Here is a 24,647-nt window from a genome sequence, read left to right on the forward strand (position 1 = left end):
TTCAAACTTGGGACATGGTCATATCAGAGTCGTAGTAATTACAAGTTTCTGATGTGTAAATAGCGTTCATGTCAACATCCAGGTTAAGTTTTTTTTCATAGTCTCTCGAGTGTTGTTACACCCAAATTTAATGGCGCTCATTTTTATGTCATTATTTTAATCCTTACACGACCAAATCTAATCATGCAAATGTCTTTAGAATGATGGCAAAACATTGAAGACTTTCTCAAGTTTTCTAAATTTGTATCGTCGATTAAGAACAGCATTGTGCTTGAAACATGGGGAACTTTTTCAATCTTTTAATTTGGCATTTATAAATATGAAATAAACATGTTTAAAAAGAAAGTTGTCAAACAAGTATAAAAATATTAGATGCAATAACAGCTTGCTCAACAGATGCAGATGAGGCAGACGACCGACCAACCAGGTAGTGTCTTCCTTTCTATTTGTTCGAACCATGTTGGTACGGTCGTCTCTTCACCTGTTACCATCCAGGCTGACAACAAAAAGAGCTAAAAACAGTGCAGTCATTTTCTTTATGTACCGCAAACAGAAATTCACAAAGAAATCTTTGAAACAGAATATTTACCAAAAGCAACCGAATCATGACATTTATGGCTACTTGTGAAAAGGTCGTCCCTTCTTCCGCTTCATTTGTAAGTGAGATGTTCAGTATAAAATAGTCCATTCTGCTTAGTGTATCAAGGAGGCTTGATTTTTCTCCACTGTTTTAAAAGTGAAATACCAACAAAATGTCCAGAAAAGGGAGTTACTGCATTCTTTCCAAGTCAACCATAGATACTTATCTCTTTTTCCAATCTCTCCAGTGGATTTAACCGTCATTCACATTTCCCACAAACCTGAGAACACCTCAGCGGGTTTTTTTCTCCCCATTGCGGCCTTCATTAGTCCTGCATGACTTGACATTTACTTCCAGAATAGGATGTTCCAGAAAAGCAGCCAGCAAGGATAGACCAGCAAAGCTATGAGTGGGTAAACCAGAGAGCCGTACAGGAAGTGGTCCAGGATGCCTTGCGAGATGACTGACAGGTAGAGCAACCAACCCTCCATGAAGCTGATGGGCATTTCCTGCAGCTCTTCGAAGAAAAAGACAGAAAAGAGGAGCGTGCAGGCTGGGCTGAGAACGACCATGACGAAGGCTGATAGGATCCTAAGGGGAGAAGAGGAGAGTAAGGTTTCACTTCTATTTGACCGACACATGGCAGTACAGAGCCACAATGACCAAAGAGTCTGTGCAGGTGTATTACTTTGGTACGTGGGGTGTGACAAAGGCAGCCACAGGCACCAGGGTGAGAGCCAGGATGAAGCCCAGGGAGAAGTTGATGAGGGCGGTGCAACCCAGCAACACCGCCAGGTACAGCACAGCAACCAGCTTCAGCACTTTCCAGCCCTGCTCCGTCCCCTCACCTGACAGGAACCTTCAGGGACAAACATTCTCTGCATCACAGGTCTCTTACAGTTGTACAAGTTTCTCATTGTCTCAACCATGTTATTTTAAACGGGTTGACAGCAGAGCTACAGCTGAAGTATGGGGCAGTAAGATTTTGAGCTTGTGACGTAATGTTCAGGAATAAACTTAGAGCCTGTGGTTATTCAGCACCTTTTATAAACCTTTAGAAAATGTTGTTAAATGTGTACAAAGATTTTTAGTTTAAGTAAAAAAGTCTTGATCAAACATGAAAACAAAATTAGACCGATCAGCCACAACACCAAAACCGCAGACAGATGAAATGAATCTCATTACAATGCAAATGTTCTGCAGGGAAACCTTTGGTCCTGGCATTCATGTGGCTGCAACGTGACATGCTCCACCCACCGACTGTTACAGGCCAAGTACATCACTTAAGGCAATAGCACTCCCTGATGGCAGTGACCCTTACAGCATGGGCCACTGCCATCAGGAATGGCCCGAGGAACCTCACAAAGAGCTCAAGGCGTCAACCTGGCTTCCACGTTTCCCAGATCCCAATCCAATTGAGCATCTGTGGGATGTGCCGGTACCCCACCTTGCAATCCACAGGACTCATACATACTCTTAGGATGCCCTGTGGCGTCTAAGACCAGGGTGTTGGGGGTGGATCCTTTGAGTCCTGTGGATTGTAAGGTGGGGTATAGGCATGTCCCACGGATGCTCGATCAGATTGGGAACTAGGGCGTTTGGAGGCCAGGTTGACGCCTTAAGCTCTTTGTCACGTTCCTCAGACCTGTCCTGAGCCGTCTTTGCAGTGTGGCATGGTGAACTGTCCAACTGGAGGGACAAGTGTCTTCAAGGAGTGCTGTTGCCATGCCGCATTGGATGGTGTGTGTCTTGTGACATCCACTTGAATGCCAGGACCAAAGGTTTCCCAGCAGAACATTGTATTGTAAAGAGGTGATCAATGTTATTCACTCTACCTGTAAGTGGTTTTATTGTTTTGGCTGATATGTGTATATCAACAGTCTCAGGGCCAAAATTTGTACTTAAATGCCAGTGAGTGCATGAGTACTTCACTGTCTCCCACAGTGTGGGACAGTTGTCTCCTTTTAATGTGTTCTCACATGCTCACAGAAGCATTTATTTTATCAGATTTATCAATGTGCATAACCTCAGTGTTAATATAACTGTGCATTAGTATTAACTGTTGAAGTTTTGATGGTATAATCTTTTAAGAAAAGCCATAAGCATACATTTTATACATTACACTATGCCCCTGGATAACTTAACATGTTATGCTGTCTTTAGCACCGATAAAATGCAACATTAGAGGTAGATTAAGAAGAAGAAATCTGTGTCAAAATTCTGAATCAGAGTGTATCAGGTGTAAGTAGCTACCTGTGTGTATTGTGAGGCAGAGCCAGGCCTGCTGTGTAAACAGCAATAGCTGTCAGGACCACGGCCTCGGTCTCAGACACCGGGAAGTGTTCCACAGCCATCTCCTGAAAGCGAATGGGCAGGCTGTACAGAGCTACTCCAGTCAGATGGCTGATCACCAGAGGAGTCAACACCGACAGCACCCCTGGACTGGACATCTGAGAGGAAGCAGATATGATTCATGTGAAACATTAATAAACTCAAGTTAAGTAGTCTGATTTATGATCTGTTTGTCGTTAGGAGTGTGTTACCTGCTCAAGGTCAACAATTCCATCTTCCGTTCTTGGTGGCGGCGTCGCAAGTTGAACCCACAGGTCTAAGGCCTGTGTCATAGTTAAGGGCAAATCTGACAATCATGCACATTATCAGTAACAGTAGGTCATCAGTCAAGCTGTGGAGCAATCAGGGTAAGTCTACAGTCATGCTGTGTGTGATTCACTTGCTCTTCTCAGGTGGATTTTTTAGATAAAATCAAACTGAAAGTAAAATAATTTTTAAAGGATACACGAAGCAGCAGGATGACGGCGAGGAGGCCGAAGGCTGGCATGTAGTAACCAATGGAGACAAAGTGCGAGAGAGACGGCATAAGGTAGAAGAAGTAGGACTGGTGTAGGCGTTCTAAGAGGTTATTCAGCTTACGGTACATTCCCTCCAGGAGTCTAGATGTTATTCAGTGAGACAACAAAAAAAACAACAGAACCAGTAGTTGTCAGTTTATGAAGGTGAGATCTACTAAAGAAGAAGCTTAAAGGAAAACTTGCTCTGACCTGCCAATGGTGGTGGCGTCAGTCTTGTACTGACGGAAACTGTTGATGCCCTTGATGGTGGCAGCCTCAATGTGGTATCGCAGGAAAAGGCCATGATCCCCCCAGGGTCGCCCACTGGCCTGCTTCAGCACCATCAGCATCATGGTCTGGACTGCGTGGCTATAACCAGACACACTGTCCCAGTCGTTCCTCTGCAGCTGTAGAAAAACCCACAGAGAAAATGAAAACCAAACCAACCTCAACGTATGTGGAGACAAAATGTATCCGGTCTCTGCTGCATCACACGCCTTTACCTTGCCCTGGGTGGTGCAAAGGACTCCAATCTTCTGACAGAAGGCATAGAAGAGGTTGGCTAAATCAAGGTTGGGGAGTTGGCCGTTGAGGCCCTCCAGTACCAGGTCCAAACTTGTGATGACATCACTGCTGAGCTCCAGGGACAGAGCTGCCTGGATTGAACCACCGCGGCCTTGAAGTGGCGACCAGTCCATACCTGGATGCACCATTAAATAAGAAGAGTCTACTAAGGAATGCAATTGTGTATGGAGGATGATTCAACGCTTTCAAAACTATTTGTTGGTGTGTTTTGTAAGTGAGTAAATGCTGGTGATTACCTGTAGTATTGGTGTGGTGGTAGCCCTCCAGCCAAGCCTGCATACCAATCAGATCATGCTCATTCACGAGGAAGATGATGTCCTTGGCCCAGTAAACCTGACCTATTGAGGAACGCAGCAGTCATTAAAACAAGAATTGAATGGCATTCAAATGGTGGAGAGGGACGTGCTGGTTCTGTACTCACTCCTGAAGTACTGTGCCAAGCCGAGTAGCAGCCCCACTGCCTGGTTGTTGTTATCGCCTGGGGAGCAGGGGGCACTCAGCACCAGGGCTTCAGTGCGCGGAGCTCTCGGGGCCCGAAGGATCCCATATACATTTGTGCCTACTACCATCTGAGCGTGACATAAAGAGAAGCGGTGGAGTGTGCAAATAAATAATATGAAAACCAGTCAGTTTCTTGTTAAGCAAGCAAAAAAGTGTCCTTAACACGTCTCAACCGAGCTCTGGCAGATGAAATGCAAAAAAGTGTCCAGATATACTACACGAGAAAACAACACTCAGGGAGCCTATCGAGCCCTGAGCGAGCAATAGGTTGGAGGTGCGTGAAGCTTCACTAAAATATAGCCAGGGTGGGCAGTTTTTCATACAAGCGACACAATGCTTAGCCTGTTCGCTGACACACTGAGCAGGTTAGGACATCTTCATTAGGAAACACTGACACAATCTGATGTTTGTTCGTTCACATTGCGTCAAGTTAGGAAGAGATGTGACGATTCGATCACAAACTTACATATCTCTCTTTGTTTTCATCAGGGAAGGGCAGCGTTCGAGAGAACCTCTGGGTAAACACCTCCAGCCCTCGAGCCTGCATGGTCTTCACCAGCCAGTCCACTGGCATCCCACTGCAGAGAAACAACAGGGCACATTAGACTAGGGAAACATGGGGAAATATTTCTGGACTTATATAGGTTGGTTGAGCAAAAAAAAAAAAAACACACTAGGAAACTTCTGAAATCCTATCAAACTGTGAAAAGACTCAAGCATGTTAAGATTAGTTAAGATAGTGTGTAAAATTCTGACAGCTTGTCTGGACCTGCTCATAATGCCCCGCCCTATTTAGCACAGATCAGTGAAGACCCTCCATGCTCTTGAAATGTGTTTTAAAGTGACTTTTTCCACTTATGTTGCGTCTTCTTTCTTTGCATTTCTTACCCTGCTTTCTTCTTATGAGCTGCAAACTCTCTGCCCGTGGCCAGCGCCCTCTCCCCCGCTGGGAAGCGCTCCTCTACCATGGTGGACCCCATGGCATTCTCTGACATGTATGTCCGCAGAGTGAACGGCTCAAATGCCAGCCCCATAAACCAGGCTACACCCGCCATGTAGCAGACCACACTAACATGTAGAGATTGAATTAAAAGACAAAAATCATACAAGTTATGAGCACATGCACACATTGGATATTTAATAAAGTGCAGTTTGTTGCTTTTGTATTTGAGATTTCATTTAGGCACATTAATCTTACAGTGACTGACTGAACTCACCAGATTGGGGCATTGAGGCGGGTTAGCAGGCTGATCAGAGCCCGTCTTCTGTTTGGGTCAGACAGTAGCCCCATGTTTGCTGGAACAAAATCTGGACAGACTGGACCCTGAAGGCAACACACGCACACTTCCTATCAACTACACACTTGAAATACGTGATGATAGATCAGTTATGAAACCCGCAAAACTGGATATATGAATTTTATCTATCTGACGGTCCAATATTAATTATTCACTGTATGCGTTTCCTTACAGCTCTAGCTAGGAAATCGTTTTTCTGCCACCCATTGTCATAGCATCTATTGACAGCTGCGTTTAGCTTGCTGCTAGCTAAAGACAGTTGTCAGGCTTCGCGAGATGATAAAATGCTATAAACGTCCATGAAAGTGTTAATTTTCAACAGTTATATAGTTATATTTTGCATTATACACATACTATGCATGAAGACATACCTCTTTCCCAATGTAAAACCGGTCACATCCACCTGCAGAGGTGGAGCTTGTTCAACAGCAACCGCTGCTAATCGTTTCAATTTCCTTGTTCCTGCGGGAACGTTAATGCGGCGGACCGACTTCCGGCCAAGAAATAAAATAAACATGGATGCATAAAATACATTAAAAACTAAAATTAATAAATATTTAGTGGCAGAATTAAAAAAATATTTTCGCACAATTTTTTTTGAAAATTCCTCCCCACATTTCTAAATTAAATTGTCTCAAATATATTAACTAATTTCTTTATTATTAATTTAATATTTTATTGCCCTGTCTTTGATGAAAAATTGCCCTAACCATTTTATTTCTGTATCTTGAAGGCCAAATTCGTGGTTTTTAAAATAAGATTTTAAAAGCTATATTTTATATGCTTTATTTCAGATATCCAGTTACAGATGTCAACTCAGGGGAAAAAATCATTTTAAAGGTTATGTATGTATCTGGCTGCTGACAAACAATGTTGATGCACAAAAACTTGTAACAGCTTCTAAAATATTAATTATACCATATCTTTGTATTTGTAAAAAGCAGACGAATAGTAAAACACACATACAAAGTCATTACAAAATACTTAACACATTTTATCAGCTCATTGTATGTTTGTGGTTTAAAGCTCATCATTTTTGTTGAGTTAAGGATGCTGATGGTTCTTCTGTCTTTAGTGTCCGGTGAGCCGAAGACAAATTTCCAACCCTGGTGGACAACAAAGATAGATTCTATTCTATTCTACTTTGCCGTAGTTTTCTGTTTTGTAGGATTTTTTCATGGCGCTAACATGATGTTTGCATTAAGTTTGAGGATTGTACCTGTAATTCTTAAGTACAGCCACTTGAAAATGGATAAGCAACACACAATGAAGCAGGGTTGACATATTTATTGTTAGCTTCACCACACATATACTATACAAAAGTATAATTGCCATGAACACATAAAAAAACATTCACTCCAAGATTATTCCATCATTCCTCTCCATTAAGTCCAATAACATTTCATTCACTCCTCCTCCCTCCATCATTCTCTGGAGAGCACAGAAACTTCTTGGAGATGCTGCCGCACCACCTGATCCAGCACCTTGCTCACACCTTTACAAGCCGTCATGGCAGCTTCGATAAGAGACTCTAAGTGATCCTGGTGTAATCTGGCGTCCATCTGCAGCAGAGCGATCTGTCCGCCCCGGGGCAGCAGCGCTAAGGCCAGGGAGCTCACTCCTCCGCTCTCTTCTGCGTAGTTAAGGTCAGCGAGGGGTGTCTCATCCACAAACCCGACCGTGCAGGCACACACATAGTCCCTCATGGGGATGCCGGCGTCAATCACCGCCAGAGTGGCAGCATTCACACACACGCTGTAGTTCCCTCCGTCTGACTGCAGAATCTGTTTGGATAGAAGAGTTTTTAGGTTTCAGCACAAAAAATGTATTTGTGTAATTAGTATTTTTCCCAAGATGCTGATCCCAACATCCCAACAACCTTGACATAGATGTCTATTTGAGAGCGCGGGTAGAGCTGGGTCATCACAGCAGCTTCAAACGTCTGCTTGAGGTGGAGGCTCATCTCAGTCGACTTGCGGTCCCCGTGTGGTCTCCTCTTCCTGTCCGCTGTGCTGAAGGTAGCCATGCTGTACTGACAGTTGATAACAGCTCGATCATGGCGAATCCGGCTGCGTGAACCTCGGATCTAGGGGTGACACACACATCATCTTCATCTGACCTTCCTCATTTAACATACCAATTGAGACTTCATGTGCTGCTCCTAAAGTAGGGCTGGGTGTTAATTTAAAATCTCAATTTATCTTTTTGTGAATCATATTATAACACGTGAGACTTTACCAAAATTCGGTTGCCCAAGCTAATAATTTAAAGCTAATTACAATAACAAACTAAAAAACAGTTCATTTCATTGAATAGCAATTTGAGAATTTTAAATGTGATTTTGTCTGCACTTGCCATGTTATCGATATTCATTTAGTGGCCACTTTATTAGGTACACTCGTCAAATGTAAGGCAATCCAAAACAACAGCTCAGTCCTAAATTCTACTTTTACAAAAGACAATAATGTTCAGGTTTGATTGACACTGTCAAAGAGGTATTGAGTTAACTATGTGTTTAAATGTGTTTATCATTGAGGTTGTAGTTTGCAGTAGCATTGACCAGGACTATTTTATACTGACATGTGTTTCTAATGTTTTGTCCACCCCATTTGCAGACATGAGGGGGGAAGAATATTAGCAACACATTTCAATACAATACAGTCCACTACAACAGCACCACAAACACATGAAATGAGGGGTTAGTGGGTCCTCTACCAGTGTCAAACTGGTAAATTTTTATGCACCAAGATGTGCCTTTTCTGCATCTATTAATACTTGCCTCTGCAACTTTCATGCTTTTAAACATGACATATTAAGGGGGGACCTGACCACTGCATCCCAAAATCTACACCTATGAATAATACCATGGTTGAATTCAAAAACTAGCTATTACAAAGTTCATAAAGGTTGAATAAATGGCAGAGCTGTTGCATTTGGGGACACTAGACTCTACAGGTGTACTTAATAAAGTGACCACAGAGTTAATATTGTTTTTAAAATATGATATTGATCTTCACTATATCATATAATTACATTATATTACTATGTTTTGACTGTTGGTTAGAGAAATAATCTAATCTTGGTATTAATTAGAGCTATGGAAATGCACACTGGGCATTGTGGGAAATGTTGTTCATGTTCAAAACATAGCGGACTTACTAAGACAACAACAGCCTGCATTGTTCTGAATGAACACACACTGATAACAAGCCCCCCATTAACACATTTATAGTCTATTAACCCACTTACAGCAAATGAATGAATGACTTTACCGCCGTTGCTGTTACTGTTAGCAAACCCTCATCCCTCCATCCACTGCTACTTACCTCGTGAGGCCCGTAGACCACCGCCAGAGCTTTGGTGTTTCCCTGCTCTAAGTACGCGGAGCCGTCCGCCTGTGCGAACACTCCCATACGGGCCTGAACCTTCCGCAGCTCGGTGGCTTTTCTTCCATCTAAGCGGTAGCCCTGGTCAGACAGCAGCTCCAGGCCCGCCATGTTTCTGCAAACTTCAAGTGAACGGCAACGGAACGTCCCACGTGCCTGACGCTATCCTACATTACCCATGTACCCAACTCAGAGGAAGAACTACGGCAAAGCGAAAGGCCAAAATACCAAGTTTGAATTATTAGTTATAAACAGTTTTAGGGAGTGACTACGGGGAGTATGTGATTACATGTAATCAGATTACAAAATATATGCAGTTATAATCAATTACCGTTACAAAAAAACAATATAATTAATATATTACATAATAATTAATATAATATTATATAATAATGTAATTAAAGTGCAGTTACCAGTCAAAATGCTGGCGATTACAAAGGGGTTACACCAGAATATATTCATATTGGTAAAAGGTTTATATGTAAAATAAAAAAAATAATTGCTTTGCATCTTTTCACCATGCAGGAATACCTTTTTTTTTTTTTTTTGGATAAACTATTTCCGCCATTTAAAACATTAGTAGCGTGATAAAAAGGTAATCAAATGTAATAATTTACATTAAAGTAATTAAAAGCTACATTACTTCTTATATTTTTGACAAAGTAACTCATAATCTGTAACCTTTTACATTTCAAACATAACCTTTCCAGCACTGGTTAGAGAAAATAAATGATGTTTTGCTAAGTATAGCCATTGAGCTATCGTTTAGTATATTAAATATATGTAAAAGTCATAACTTGTGTCTCTACAATCACCTCATTTTTTTAATTGCCTAAACATAACTGTATAAAGTGTGTGTGTTTGTGTGTGTGCTCCTCATAAAACTGGCAACTTTTATTTTTTTAATACTGTATTAACCTACTTTTTCATACTAGCTATAATTTGAATTTGTTGGTAAATCATTCAAAAAAATATGATTTAAAAAGTTAATTTACTAAGTATCACTCAAGGACCACTGGATATATCCAAATGGGACAAATTACCCATGTAATAACTATAACTTTTTCTATTCAGGATTATTTCTACTCATGTGTTGGTACCAAATTACTGTGCACTGTGATGTGACATTACTTGCAATCACCAAAGTGAAAAGTCTGTAATGCCTCAAATTCTCTTGACTCTAAGTACATGCTTGTTCATCTGGGGACCCCTCAGGATCCCTGGTCCACACGTTCGCATCCTCTAAACTGCAACAGACAAATCAAACCCTGTGTCTTCATTGTATTTATCAACTACTCTGTGTTTAAATTCAGACCCATTTAACAGAGTGTAATCAGTCTCACGATGCATGGAGGGTTACACAACTTCAACACTTTTAAAAATAAAATTTATTAGCATCTCTAATGTGTATAAATAAAAACATATATGAAACAATGTATATACGTATGATGTAATGACAATAACAGGGTTACATGTGATACAAAGGAGCAGTCTTTATTTTAGCCAGTGTATTGTGAGGAAAACTGTACCTTGAAATCAAGCCTTCAAATATGCATACCTATAAGTTGCAAATCTACATTCTTTGATAAGAATGAAACAAAGAAATCTGTCCAGGGCTGGTAAAAGGGAGAATATGGTGAATATGCAGTTTTGCGTTCCTGTCTCTTAAGATTTTAAAACAGCTTTGATTTAATACATTACAAATTCTGTACTTTTTTTAAAGGTTTCACCGACAATGTCGAGGCACAGAGCCGCAACACTATTCACACTGACCTTCTCAACTTAACATTACACTCAATAAAAACCCTTAAAAGGATTTCACTTCACTCATTTCCATTTACTGAAGTCACATTGTTCCACAGACTCATAACGAAGGGTCTTTATAAGCAGACCTGAAATCTAGGGACAATATGACTATAATGTTAGACACAGCGACAAAAGAATAGTTAGATACCAAATGACAAATTTCACATGTAACTAACAGATCCAAAAAGGATCAAACAAACAACTCAATTTGCATTTTACTAATGTATCAAGGTTTGTCATTTTTCTGCGATGGCTTGCTGTGCCTGGGTCAGAATACCAAAAAGATAGTGAATGGATGCTTTTGTGTGTGTGTGTGTGTGTGTGTGTGTGTGTGTGTGTGTGTGTGTGTGTGGGGGGGGGGGGGGGGGGGGGGGGGGGGGGGTCTGAGGACTTGACTCTCTAGTCAAAAAGCAAAGAAACCTCTCTTCTCGTGTCACCCAATGTTATCTATTTGGTCATGCTATCAACACTCAACGTGTTCAAATGTCTTACAAAACTGACAGATATGCACATAGGACGAATGCTACCTCTGGAAGCTGGCCAGAATTTTACAATAGCCAATGTGATGTGGACTTGTAACAGACTGTTTAATATGATGACTAGAGGGAACAGCCTACAACCCACACATCTGTGTGTCGAACTGCCGTAGACGAGTCAGTTACAATGTGTGGACTATTAGTGGCCGTTGTCTCAGTTTTTCCTCATAAATTGAAAAATGTCACATTTTAAAAGGGGATATAACAACATCCAAGACTAACTGCTTCAAAGTAAAAAAAATGGTGGGTAGGTACAAAAAAAAGAAACAAAGAAAAAAGTGGTGTGTCTGCTTTAATACGCAGGTGTACGTGACAGTGAGAGGTTATCGGCACCCAAGGATCATGGCGACCTCATTCAGCCTTATGGAATGAAGGGACTATGTAGTAGATCTGAAAAACGATGGTCTCTGCTCCATCCCAAGTCTTTAGAAGAGTGCAAAGATCCCCTTATTTCCCTGATATATCCATGTTCTCGCATCCTAAAACTCTGCAAACTCCTTTCCGCATTTTTCCGTTACTGAAACGCGGATTTCCTCCTCCTCGTAGTCGTCGAAGTTGCTGGTGTCCCCTGGGCCTCTGCACTTTGGTATGAACGGGGCTTCCACCTGCAAGAACAAGAGCACAACACATTTTAACAGGCAGGTATTATATTTGTGTCTCCACTGCCGATCACAACAACACCAGTGGCAGCAAAACAAACAATTTTTCTGAGGAAGGACAGACTGTCTTAAGGCCGTTTCACACCAAGCACAAATTTTCATTGGAAGAATTCAAATGGAAATTTATTAAAGGACTCTTGTGAATGCTTGTACACCCCTGCAGAACAGATGGACCTCAACTTTTGCAAATTTACACCTGCGTAAATATGTTTGAGAGCTGAAATCCTCTGTTCCAACTGATGTAGTATATGTCCAGTCCACAGCTAGCTTGGTTACAAAATGGGGTAATGCGACCAACTTTGTTTCTCAAAACCCAATATTGCACGACAAACACCGTGATGACCTCAACAACTAAAAAACGTAAAATAAATGGCTTGATATCGCCATGCAGCTATGTACTTGCTAATGTTATATGCTGATCACGGAAAGGGGCTAGCCACAACAGCTAGCATTAGCATCGATTTGGGGTCAGACTTGTTTATGTATTGTGTAGTTAACGTTACCCTAAGGACAACAACAACAAATGCTGCTTAAATAAACTGAATTCAGACAGCTTAAGGGGGTCAGTATGCTTTCAACAAAGCTTTTGAGAGGTGGTCAGTAGCCCCTTTTACACTGCCAGATTTTCCGCGAATGTTGGGCCGTTTTGCTGACAAGCTGCGAGCGTTTAGACACACAGAGCCGGATTGGCGAGTTGATCCGAGTAACCCAATTTTCTGCCTCGTAGGGTAAACATATTGGTGGAACCTTTTTAGTTTAACAAGAACGAGGTGGCCTTCTGCCACGGGAGGGGCTGTTGATGACGCCACATGTGCGACCCACTGGCGGTGGATAAACAGGAAACAGCTGATAGCAGGAATGAGCAGCTAGTAGCAAGAGGGAAACACAAACCTGACAGACACGGTAGAGATGAGCAACTGGGGAGACAAAGAATTGCGTGTCCTCCTTGTCCTCACAAACAAAGAGGCCATTAACCGTCAGATGACGGGGACGGTGAAAAACGGGCATCTTATGAGAGAATCACCTAAGGACTGACCAGCCGCGGCTTCCCTCGGAGCACGTCACTGCTTACGTCACACGCTGAGCTACATGTTTTGTTACTTGATCACGCCCCCCAAAAGTAGGCAGGTGGCATTTTGCCGCACTCCCCGATTTTGTTTTTATACTGCCAATGCTGAAAAAAGACTGATTGGGCTTTCCTGCAAATTTGCACAATTCCTATCTAAAAAGGGCTGGTATGAAAAACCTACCTACCTTCACACCTTTTCAACACCAGGATTGGGTGGCAGGCCCAACCATTTTTGTAACTTCTCAAAACCGACAGGTAAGCCCACTTCATGCAGCAATTTGCCAGGTGATACAATATGCAGGTTTTAAACTTCTCTTTTAAGCTTTCTTTTCATACACACAACCAGTTCTTTCATTTTTTTGTGTGCAAAATCCATAGTCCTATTTTTCACTGCCCTCTTCCACTTTTCAACCTCATTTTACACCCGTTTTCCTTTTGTTATCACAGCCTGTTTCTGGCACTGTACAGCATGTATGAGCCCCACAGCCTGGACAACAATACAGTCTGCGTGTTTTCAGGGAGGCACCCAGTACAGACTACAGCTTGACATGACACAAACATAAGTTTTCAGTGTACTGTTTCTGCAAAGTTGCCAAACCACCTCCCTCTACTCTGTATTTACTAAACACGTAGTGTGTTTTGCGGTCAGAGAAAAGGCGATGAAGGTGGAAAGATACAGAGAGATATGGCTTTAGCTGGGATTCAGAAACATGCGGTACGTGGATGTGTTTACGTGCAGGCCTGAAGTCCTTGCAAAGCTCAGGACCATGAAATGTTCTTAAAGCCAACTGAAAATGTGCCGTCACTACTGCTGAACTTAATGCAATAAGACTACTCTGATCACTTAATCAGTACAGATGTGAAAGTTTTATCTCTTGTATCTTTCTTTCATTAAAGTCTTATACAATTGGAATTACAATCAGTTTAAAATATTTGCTCAAACAAAACAAGACAGGACATCAAAGTGTTGTACAGACAAAAAATAAAATGTAAAGACAAGAACATGAGAGAGAAAATGGCCTATTGCAAAATACAGCCAGTCATACAGCTGTTCAAGGAGCAAACTCAGGAAAAACACAACAGGCTTCCTGATATCTGTGTTGAATCTAGCTGCTGTTTCTACATCACAATATCCCACTACATTTCGTCTTGTGGTGGCAGTTATTTTGCAACCAGTAACTGTTGTAACGCATGGAGGCGACACTCAATAGGGGAGGAACATAAAAAGTAAATGAAAAAGGTGCTGAAATAAAAAAGGTCAAATTTACGGATGCGTTTGACAAGAAAGAGTTTAGCCTAGAGAGTCTAAAGTTTATGGGATCATGTTATGATTGCATAATGAAAAGGTTAAAGAGAACCAACAGATCACTGAGCTTCAATCCCGGGCTAAATAACTACTTTGATTAATCAAAGAGCTCCATTATCATTGTCATCCTGCAAAAAGGCATGTGGCACTGACAACTCACAGTCAGCAGTGGAAAGCAATCTGACTGGCCAGTTGTGAAATCACCAAAAAAATCCTCCATACAGCTGCGAGTAATGACCATAACACAGAGCTGCTGAACAGTCCTTGGATAACTTTCCAAAAACAAAACAGTATAAAATAATGCTGCTGGAGCATCATAGCTGGCATGGAGGACAAAAAAAAATCAATATCAACAAATCAATATCTAATTAACTTGTTTTTTTAGGGGCAACAGTGTTTGGCATCACTACAAAATGTGTATGGCGTCTTGCCTTTCTCTCGTAGATCGCGATCCAGTCTGTTGTGGCAAACCATTTGTGGCCCTTGATGTCGTTGACTCCGTTCTTCAGGTTGCCGTAGCGTTTGGTCAGATCCACCTGCAGCAGGTTTCTCAACAGGTCCTTTAAGTCGGAGCTGAAGTGGGACGGGAATCGTACCTAGAAAGAAGAAGAAGAAATTCTTTTTAGAATTTCTTTCTACTGGTTGAAATATGAGCTTTGTACATGCACACCTACAGCCATCTTATTCTTAAACCACAGGTAGAACGCGCAGACCAAATTAAAGTGGTCTTATTGTGCTTTTCCTCATGTTCAGTCATATCTATAATATCAGAGGTTTACATTAAACGTGGCCACAGTTCAAATAATGCACTTAATGTATGTGAAAGTAATCCCTCAGCAAAAACCTGATGCTTCAGACCATTCTGAATACTCTGTCTCTAACATTTTTTCTATTTCCGAGACAATCTGACGTCATCTTGTAATAGATTTCTTCATATTATCATCTGTTCTAGGCACGATACTTCAGGTGTTATATTCTGTAGCCTACATGGCTACATGTGGCTACATGCTCACGTCACGGAAACATGTAACCTCAGTTGTCGTTGCTGTTAATTTCTCCCTGATTTCAAATCATATCCCACTGAAACAAGTCAAACCTTTTACTGGTCATTTTTAACAGGAGAAATTGCCGCTTACACAGTCATTCCCCGGCTGCATGTACTCAGCTACATGTAGCTAAATGCTAACATCAGGAAAATGTATAATCTTGGTCGCTGATGTTGTTAACTTCTCCCTGATTTCAGATCATATTCTTGCTTGAATATGTCCAGTTGTGTTTGAAGCTTTTCTTGGTGTAACAAAAAGTGATATAAGTCATTCTCTCAGCTGCAATGATGGTGCAGAGAGGCTGAGATATGGAAGACCCACAATTGCTGACCAATTGGAGCAGACTGGGCTTTTTTAGGAGGGAGGCTTAAAGAGAAAGATGCTAAAATGGAGCGCCTCAGACAGAGGGTGGATACAGGTGTTCTAGTACAGACAGTATGTGGAAAATAAAGTGAGTTTTTTAGCATTAAAGCATGTACACCTGTTCTGATAAAAAACCCAAAGTACAAGCATGAACCTGAAAATGAGCAGAATCGGCCCCCTTTAAGGACTTTTGGAAAAACATCCAAAATCAACTGCTTACCTTCCCAGACACGATCTTCTCATAGATCTGAATGGGTTGATCTGCAAAGAATGGAGGGTAGCCAGCTGCCATTTCATAGATGAGGACTCCGAGTGCCCACCAGTCCACAGCTTTGTTATAGCCCTAAAAAGATTGGAGACAGAAACCGCTTTAAATGATGTAAAACGTCCTTGTTAAGACATCTTTCAAATTTGAGAAGTAAACTTCCAAATGCCTTCAAAACTCCCAACTCACTAACATTGAGCAAGGGAGCGATTTTACTAGGATGTACAATATGGAAAACCACAAGCTTGCACGTGACATTTCCACCTCAGTGTTTTCATATAAACCAGCTACTGAAATGAAAAATCCACCCTTCCATAGTCTGCATATAATACATTCATGGTGCATTGGTCTGTTCTGATTTACTTCATGTAATACACCTTTCTCAACCTGACTCCTCTACTTTGGATATTGATTTCAATATTTTCTAACGTATCTTTTTGCTGCGAAACATTGATGGTCTACCGAGGCAACAGTGCAAAAAAAAAAAAAAAAAACTGGCGTTCCGCTCAACACTGAAGGGGCTGTTTGTTCTCTCTGCCCCGCCGCTAAAAGCCGCTCCGCTTAGTATCGCTTTGCGGTCAACTCAGATTTGCATTCAACAACTAGAAGACAGAAGTCGATTTTTGACAGAAAATAGTGTGTGTGCGCAATACGTGCATAAAGTCTGGGTTGAGCATGCTTCAAACTTATAGTGCAAGTGGTATTGTAGCAAAATTGTAGTGGGAGATAAAAAATCAGATCTACGTTCCTTCAAAAATTCTTCCACTGACACTCCGTTCTGCTCACTTGCTTTGCTCAACAGGCATAGAAGCAATCTAGGAAAAATTCTGACTAAATAAGGACACTTGATTTGGTGTAACATCTGTTTCAAAAATGCTGGAAAACCTCAACATTGCTAAACATGTTCCTCGCTGTACCAGCCATTCTCTAGAGGAACAACATTACACAACCCAACAACAATCTGCTCCCAAAAATGTTGTTTGTTTGAGAACAGAAAAGGGAAAGAGGCCACCATGAAAGCATTGAAAATACATTATCTGTCAATCCATCTGTTCAGACATAAAAAAAACCCTCCATACTTTGCTGAGAATAATTTCTGGCGCCAGGTACTCCGGTGTCCCACACAACGTCCAGGTTCTGCCTTTTACCCTCTTGGCAAATCCAAAGTCTGTCACCTTTAAGGAGCACAAATACAATACATAAGCAACGTGTGAACGTGTACAACAGAGCAGCATAACATATTCATTCACTGTTGTTCTGGCTCACCTGAATGTAGCCGTGGTGGTCGATGAGAAGGTTCTCGGGTTTCAGATCTCTGTATATGAGATCTAGTGAATGGAGGTACTCAAATGTCAGCACTATCTGGGCGGCGTAAAACCGTGCGTGTGGTTCACTGTGGAGGAAGAGGAGGAGGAGAGGAATGTGGTCACTTCTTGGTAGCAATCTCAAGAACAGATCAATGCATGTTATGACACACCGCAGAAAATAACAGATTAAATCGAGGGTGAATTCTGGACTGAGGCACTGTGTATACAGATGTAATGAGTGGATGACAGGTGCAGTACAGTGTTACCACAAAGCTACTTCTATACAAGACATAGAGGGCAGAACATTTATAATTTATGAGTAAGACAGATACAACAAGGCTATACCATGACGACAACTATTGTTTTTCTTGGTTAGTATCAGAGCACAGCAGAATGACTGTTTTAAACATGAACTATAACAGAGATAGAGAAAGTGCAGCTGGTACCAGTGTATCGATACTGCAGTAAATTAATACTGAAACCATTTCTAATTGATTAAATGTATCGATAGATCAATATTTCTGACAACACTAGCACAGTATAAAACTCACCTGAACCTTCCGATTCGTCTTAGGTGTGAGAACATCTCTCCTCCTGGAACATACTCCATCACCATGTACAAATTGGAGTTGTCCTAATAAAAGTTAAAAAAAAAAACACTTACATACAATGCTTAAAACTGAATACAGGAATTTCAGTTACTACAACAACAAAAAAAGCATACTGTACCTTAAAAGCATACTCAAGTTTGACAAGAAAGGGGAAGCTCACAGCCTGTAATATCCTCTTCTCGTTTAGTGTGTGTTCTATTTGCTTGAGTTTCACCACCTGACAGATAAAAGGAGATAAGATGACCTTGTCGGGCAAATCTCACTTACACTAGCAACAGAGATAGCAGGCATTGCAAGCACAGGCAGCTTTTAGTTCTTTATTTTACTCCCTAGTTTTTGCCCGGGAGATAAAAAGGTATTTGTATTGCCGCACATGTCAACTCAGTTATTTATGTGAGAATGTTCCATGAGGCTTGACACATGCTTCCACTGACCTTCTGCTTGTCCAGTATTTTCATGGCAAAGTATTGCTCTGTTCCTTTGTGTTTCACCAGCATGACTCTCCCAAATGAGCCGGTGCCCAGGGTCTTTAATCTGTCGAAGTCATCTAGGCACGTTGTGCTCTGTGGAGATAACAACAGGTTAGCCTGTTCTGGGGATGCAGCTTCCAAAAATATTGGGTTTTCATCATTCCTACCTGTGGTGGGCATTCCCATTTCCGTAAGAAATCTTCTTTGGCTTTGGCTAGAAACTCTTTCACTAGAAAGAAAAGCACAAATACAGTTAGCGTATAGCTCTCGTCTGGTGAAATAAACTGGATTATTGGCAAATAGAAAACACATTTGGGGTTTTAGATTTTAGTCAAAAAGACCAAATGCTATCATACTAAAAGGGGAAAGGAAAAAATGTACGGAATGGGAATTAAATCGTAAAACAATGGAGAAGAACATGGGAAAAGTCAACTCTCATCTGGATATGCATATAAAGGGGATACTTAAAAATCGCATACTTTTTTCCTAGAGGTTAAGACAAAACCAAAACACAAGACAACGACATCCAAGACAGGCAGACTAGTGATGCAAAGACACTCAGTACTTTTGTTTCTGTTATTTAGTAGCCTTATTCAAACAGGGAGGGGGAACACAACACTTAGATTTACAGGGAAAGTTAATCTGAGCATCTTGTGCATCACTCAATACAGTTGGGGAAAATGCTATTAAACACAGCATAAAAAATGGAAAGCAAAGACAAACCAATGTATGGGAAATCCAGATTGAGAGAATGTGGATAACAAAAACACGGACTCATTATCAAAGCACAAAATAGAAAAGCAAGCATGTCTAGCAAGTAGTCACAATGAGACCAATGCCGTTCTGCCATTCTGGTCATCTTTTGGAGGAATGAGCATACCAAAAGTCTCTATTGATCACCAAGGTTTTGCAGGAACAATCACCCACATGGATGGGATGATACAGAAGAGAAGACAGAGAAATATAGAGTTCATGTACATAACAACAAGTATAAAACACAATCAACAAACATGAAGCATATGTAGTGAATAAAAGCGACAGGAATGAAAACAGAGTTGGCATTCACCTGAGGAATTTAAACGCAGACTGACTGTCTAGTGCAGTATTTCTAGAACAGGTGTACCAAAATACCATGTGGCAGAAATTCAGTCGTGCATATTAGGTCAGATTGACAAGATAACACTGACTGCATAGCAGAGAGCAGAACATTCAAAACCTACTTTATACGACAAAGTTTTACACTTTTCAGAATTTTAAAATGAGGGGTTTTATTCATGCACCTTAATCTGACAACTTCTTCCCTGTATAGCTTTGAAATTGTGATGTCTGCTTTAAGAAGAACAGAGCTGAAACAATGAGTAACTAGACAAAGAAACAGCAACTATTTTAATGATTGATTTATTGTCATTTTCAAGCATGAATTCGAAACATTTCCAAGTTTCAGCTTCTCAATATTGAGTAAATGCTACTTTTCTTTGTCTCATGTAGGACAGCAGCTAACAATTATGTTCACTATTGATTAACCTGACTTTTACTTTTATTTCCTCTATGAAACATCACAATGTCGTCACAATTTTCCAGAGCCTAAGATGACGATGTCCGACAAATTGTCCTCAAACCCAAAGATATCATATAAGAATTATGTAAATAGAAGAAAAGCATTAAAATTTACTTTTGAATTGTTTGGAATATTTGTTTAAAAAAGACTTAATTCATCAAAGATCCGCTGACCTTGTTGTGCGCAACTTTGTGTGCAAGTGTGCATCTACTCATAAACGAGACACTCGTGCTCATGACAGTGCAAGACGTAAACTTTAAAGTCCTCCTCTGCTGCACTGTGATGTTAGCTAGCTCAGTGGTGCTAGATGAGCCAGCAGTAGATGCACGCTTCCTTCTGCGCAATGATACGATTGGCAGGTGTTGCTCTATAGAGAGAAAATAGTTCTGACATGAAACTGCTCACAACAAAGTCTGTGGATTCAAGCAAAAATGCCAAACTGTTGATGACGCATCTACTGCTTGTTCACCTAGCACCACTGAGCCAGCTAATGTTACAGTTCAGCCACGGAGGACACCATTAATGTTTACATCTTGCACTGTCACAAGCATGAGCCTCTCGTCCATGAGTAGATGTACACTTCCTTCTGTGCAATGATACAGATGATGGGTGTAGTTCGGTTGAAAGAAAATAGTTCCTGAATGAAAAGTCTGTGGATTATCTTGAGTAACTAGGTCATGTTTTCAAGAGGTCAAGAGACACTGCTGTTGAGTGCCATCTAGTTCCATTATATTCGAGGTAGGGCAGACATCTCTACAGCCGATATCTCCAACAAACTCAAATCAAAACAATCTAGACTGATAAATAACACTACAGGTAAGAGGAAAATATATGTATTTTTGATTTTGTAGTGAACTGTCCCTTTAATATTCTCCATCCAATCACAGACATTCGAAACAATAATTAAAAATGAGGTCTTTTTGTATGCAGAAACATCTCTCCAACATTTTGGACCTGGAGGGACAAACCAAACAGTCCAAAGCCTGCACAGCTGGCCAACCCTTCCTGACAGCGATGCCAAAATCAAGACAACATGGTTCAGTTATGTCGGCCTGTTCTGTTACACTCCAGAATGAAACACAATACATGGGCACAGTGAAACAAAATAGGTGTTATGATGGCAGCTGTTTAATCTCCCTGTGCAAGCGTGACTGCCTTGGTGCTGCTCCAACTGTTGCAGCTAATGGCAGCTATATACAGTAAACACAGGTACTTTAGGGTATATACAGCTCTGTAGGTAACCAGGTCGTCTTGTCAGAGCGGCTACACTCCAGACAAATCTGCAGCTCAGGGCAGAGTGTCAGCTTAAACGGGTTTAACAGTTAGCCCGAGCACAGGATCCAAGGATCATAGTTACACTCAAAAGAAATGCGTGGCAGTATGGGAACTATTGCTGATCTGATCATCTCTGTCTGACTCTGGTTGGCACTGTGCACTGTGCCTGCCTGCCTGGTCTCTCTCAACAGGTCAATAAATCTCAGGGCAAGTATTCACTGCATCATAAAGTGACACTACTTTAAACAAACTCAGTGCATAACTGAACACAGACAGTTCCCTGCATGTTCTTGACATTATTAAAATGCATGAAAGCAGCAGACAATTTCACTGCACAACTAACTGATCTCAGGCCACTGACTACAATTCACTCTGCAAACAAACCCAAACACCTATAGTTTTTATGTTTACAGCCAGGTATAGGGAAACATTTGTGATTTATCACACACAAGATGCTGACCAGCTGCACACATCAAAGTATATGAGCGCAAAGTAACACTGGCCGAGGCCTAGTTACGTCAAACCTTTCAAAGCTTGTAATACCCCTTATCCTCTGACGAAGGTCTGATGACAAGCTGCTCCAGTCAATGACGAGCTGAATGTGAGAAATGAGCCCTGATGGACCTCTACCACAGCAAGATTAGAGAAGGGGCTCCATATACAACACAAGTGCCACAATTCAAGTGAATTTGTCTGAGTGTGTGTGCATATGCCGGGAAGACAGTAGTAGGTCCCAGTTTTATGAATGGAAAGAGGACATTTGTCATTTCTTCACCATATTTGGTCAGGGTGCTGCACAGAGGGAAAGCTTTGTTTATGTAGCCGAGAATAAAATGTGGCAGAGAAGCCCGAGGCAGAAACAGTCCCACACTGCCTTCAAGTAAAATTTATTGGCTATTTATAACAATTACTCATGGGTTTGTGGGTTATTGCTGCAGATTTAACATCATCAGTGCAAAGTTTCTGTGTGACACAGCTAGCCGTGCTGCAGATAAACACACAGTGAGACCCACATCCTGACTGTTATTCACATAAGTCAAGGATGACACCACGGGGAAGATGATGAGGTGATGCTAACCTGGAGATTTAGCCATTATCTTTATAGAAAGGAGGCGACCACACTCCCAAGGCTAACTGTGTGTGTGCACAGGCCTGAGCAGCTACCACCATCAAGAGGCAATGAAATGACAGGGGCCTTCTGAGGGCTAATCCCCCCCTCATAGCTAAAGTTAGCAGGCTAGCTGGTCATCAAGCTTGATCCCTCTTGTGCTCCAGTTGGCATGCAAACAGCCTTTTAACGCCTGAAATCATCAATAAGGGGAATTTATCGATAAGCAGTGCTTCCACGGCTCTGTAACAGGCTTTAATAGGCTGTTAACACTGCCCCCCCTTCCCCACCCCCTTGCTGCTAAAAACCACAACATCAACGGGGTCTTCTTGGTGCTAGCTAACTCAGCTAGGCCTTTTTTAAAAAAGGATTATACGTCCAAAATCACACACACAATTTCCTGCATGGCATTTAATGGTGAAGTAAAAGGCGAGTGTTTGTAGCGCTGGTGGAATAACAGTGCGGGGGATGACGGACGGCCCTCCCCTGCTTTAATAGTAGGACTGTGTTATAACAGGCTAGCTGTCCACTTTGAGGAGGTTTCTGTGTGTCAAATGTGCCTAAATGCTTCATAAAAGAGGCCAAACACCAGCTCGGACTTACCGCTCTCTAGCTCGTTGCCCTTCTTGGCGGTGGCAGCGTTCCCCATGGTGTGGAAGACACGGCGGTCGCTCCGACTGAGAGGAGATGGCGGTGGCTAGCTAACCTTCCTACAGCTGATACTCCCGAGCTCCTTCAAAAAATAGGTAAAACCCAAACTAATGGAAGTGTTCAGTCGGTTCAAACGGAGGGAAATACAGTCCAGTATCCCTTCAAGCGACCCCCCTCACTCTCCCTCTGTCTCTCCCTCTCCTTCTTCCCCGTGAGAGATTTCCGCTCTTGCTAGTTCACCACCGTCTGTATGGTTGACATGAAGCTAGCGGTCACTTGTGTGTCGGACTCAGCTGCTCCCCCCCAGCCCTCAGCACTCAGCTGCATTCACGGTGTGCTCAGAGGAGTCGGGCTGGACACAGATGTCTGTGTCAAGACACCAAACTTGACTCGCTTCCGCGGTTTTGGAGCATCACGATTGCATTCACAGATAGGGATGACATTTGAGCACTGCGTGACTTTACTAGAGGCTAAATATAGCTTTGGCGGGCTGAATGCGTCTGCTTTGGTTCATCTGTACTTTGTGACTAATCCAGCTGTTCAGGGCCACAACAGCATCTCCAGCAGTGTGCAAAGACTGTTGTTATTACATGTATAAAAAAAACATGCATCATAGCATCAAAATATTAATTTCATTCTATCAAATGCACCTGCATACACCTCACCTGTGCAGGCTGCTGCAACTGGATTCAAGGGCGCAGCACCAAATTCTGGGCCCCTATGCATAAGCAGTCTCTGTGGCCCCCTGTACTTTGTTACTAATCCAGCTGTTCAGGGCGACAACTGCATCTTCAGCAGCAAAAAACTGTTGCCATTAAAAGTCCTTCAAGTGCATTCAAAATCTTATTCAAATAAAAGTACAGGAGTTTTAGCATCAAAGTATAAAGTACCAAAAGTAAAAGCACTCAGCGTGCAGAATGGCTCATTTCAGATTATATTGCTGGATTAATAAATCATGCATTCATGTCTACATCACTTTAATGCTGCAGCTGCTAAAGCTGCAGCATTAATTCACACTGGCCATCTTTTTGTACTTAAAATATATAAAAAAGGTGCCAGAGTGCATGAAAAAGTAGCTTGCTTACATACAAAAAAATGACCCCCCAAAAGAGGTCCGACTACAAACACACCTGCATACACCTCACTTGTGCAGGCTGCTGCAACTGATTCAGGGGCGCAGCACCAAATTCTGGACCCCTATGCATAAGCAGTCTCTGTGGCCCCCTGTACTTTGTTACTACTCCAGCTGTTCAGGGCGACAACTGAACATCTTCAGCAGTGTGTATGGCACAAAAACTGTTGCCATTAAAAGTCCTTCAAGTGCATTCAAAATCTCATTCAAATAAAAGTACAGGGGTTTTAGCATCAAAGTATAAAGTACCAAAAGTCAAAGTCATGCACAGTGGCACATTTCAGAT

The 24,647-nt window shown here is 41.7% G+C and overlaps 3 protein-coding genes across 3 annotated transcripts; all 3 read right to left on the bottom strand.

Annotated features, from left to right (window-relative positions):
* Positions 1–284: 284 nt before the first annotated feature.
* gpaa1 (glycosylphosphatidylinositol anchor attachment 1) lies at positions 285–6,296 on the bottom strand. The gene is made up of 13 exons (XM_033650244.2): positions 6,185–6,296; positions 5,733–5,839; positions 5,404–5,583; positions 4,982–5,093; positions 4,436–4,583; positions 4,251–4,352; positions 3,933–4,129; positions 3,640–3,836; positions 3,378–3,531; positions 3,124–3,195; positions 2,834–3,030; positions 1,269–1,439; positions 285–1,171 (listed from the first exon to the last, which is right to left on the bottom strand). Exons 2-13 carry the CDS (start codon positions 5,804–5,806, stop codon positions 928–930), a joined length of 1,848 nt encoding a protein of 615 aa, XP_033506135.1. The 5' UTR covers positions 5,807–5,839; positions 6,185–6,296; the 3' UTR covers positions 285–927.
* A 789-nt stretch (positions 6,297–7,085) lies between these two features.
* Positions 7,086–9,385, bottom strand: exosc4 (exosome component 4). The gene is made up of 3 exons (XM_033650257.2): positions 9,140–9,385; positions 7,693–7,899; positions 7,086–7,597 (listed from the first exon to the last, which is right to left on the bottom strand). Exons 1-3 carry the CDS (start codon positions 9,308–9,310, stop codon positions 7,238–7,240), a joined length of 738 nt encoding a protein of 245 aa, XP_033506148.1. The 5' UTR covers positions 9,311–9,385; the 3' UTR covers positions 7,086–7,237.
* Positions 9,386–10,568: 1,183 nt separating this feature from the next.
* Positions 10,569–23,514, bottom strand: prkacbb (protein kinase, cAMP-dependent, catalytic, beta b). The gene is made up of 10 exons (XM_033650253.2): positions 23,182–23,514; positions 18,805–18,866; positions 18,602–18,730; positions 18,286–18,384; positions 18,108–18,190; positions 17,516–17,642; positions 17,329–17,424; positions 16,205–16,327; positions 15,007–15,171; positions 10,569–12,146 (listed from the first exon to the last, which is right to left on the bottom strand). The coding sequence occupies exons 1-10, from the start codon at positions 23,225–23,227 to the stop codon at positions 12,021–12,023; spliced, it is 1,056 nt and encodes a 351-aa protein (XP_033506144.1). The 5' UTR covers positions 23,228–23,514; the 3' UTR covers positions 10,569–12,020.
* Positions 23,515–24,647: the final 1,133 nt, after the last annotated feature.

Source organism: Epinephelus lanceolatus, chromosome 12, assembly GCF_041903045.1.
Source record: "Epinephelus lanceolatus isolate andai-2023 chromosome 12, ASM4190304v1, whole genome shotgun sequence".
Classification (NCBI taxonomy): domain Eukaryota; kingdom Metazoa; phylum Chordata; class Actinopteri; order Perciformes; family Serranidae; genus Epinephelus; species Epinephelus lanceolatus.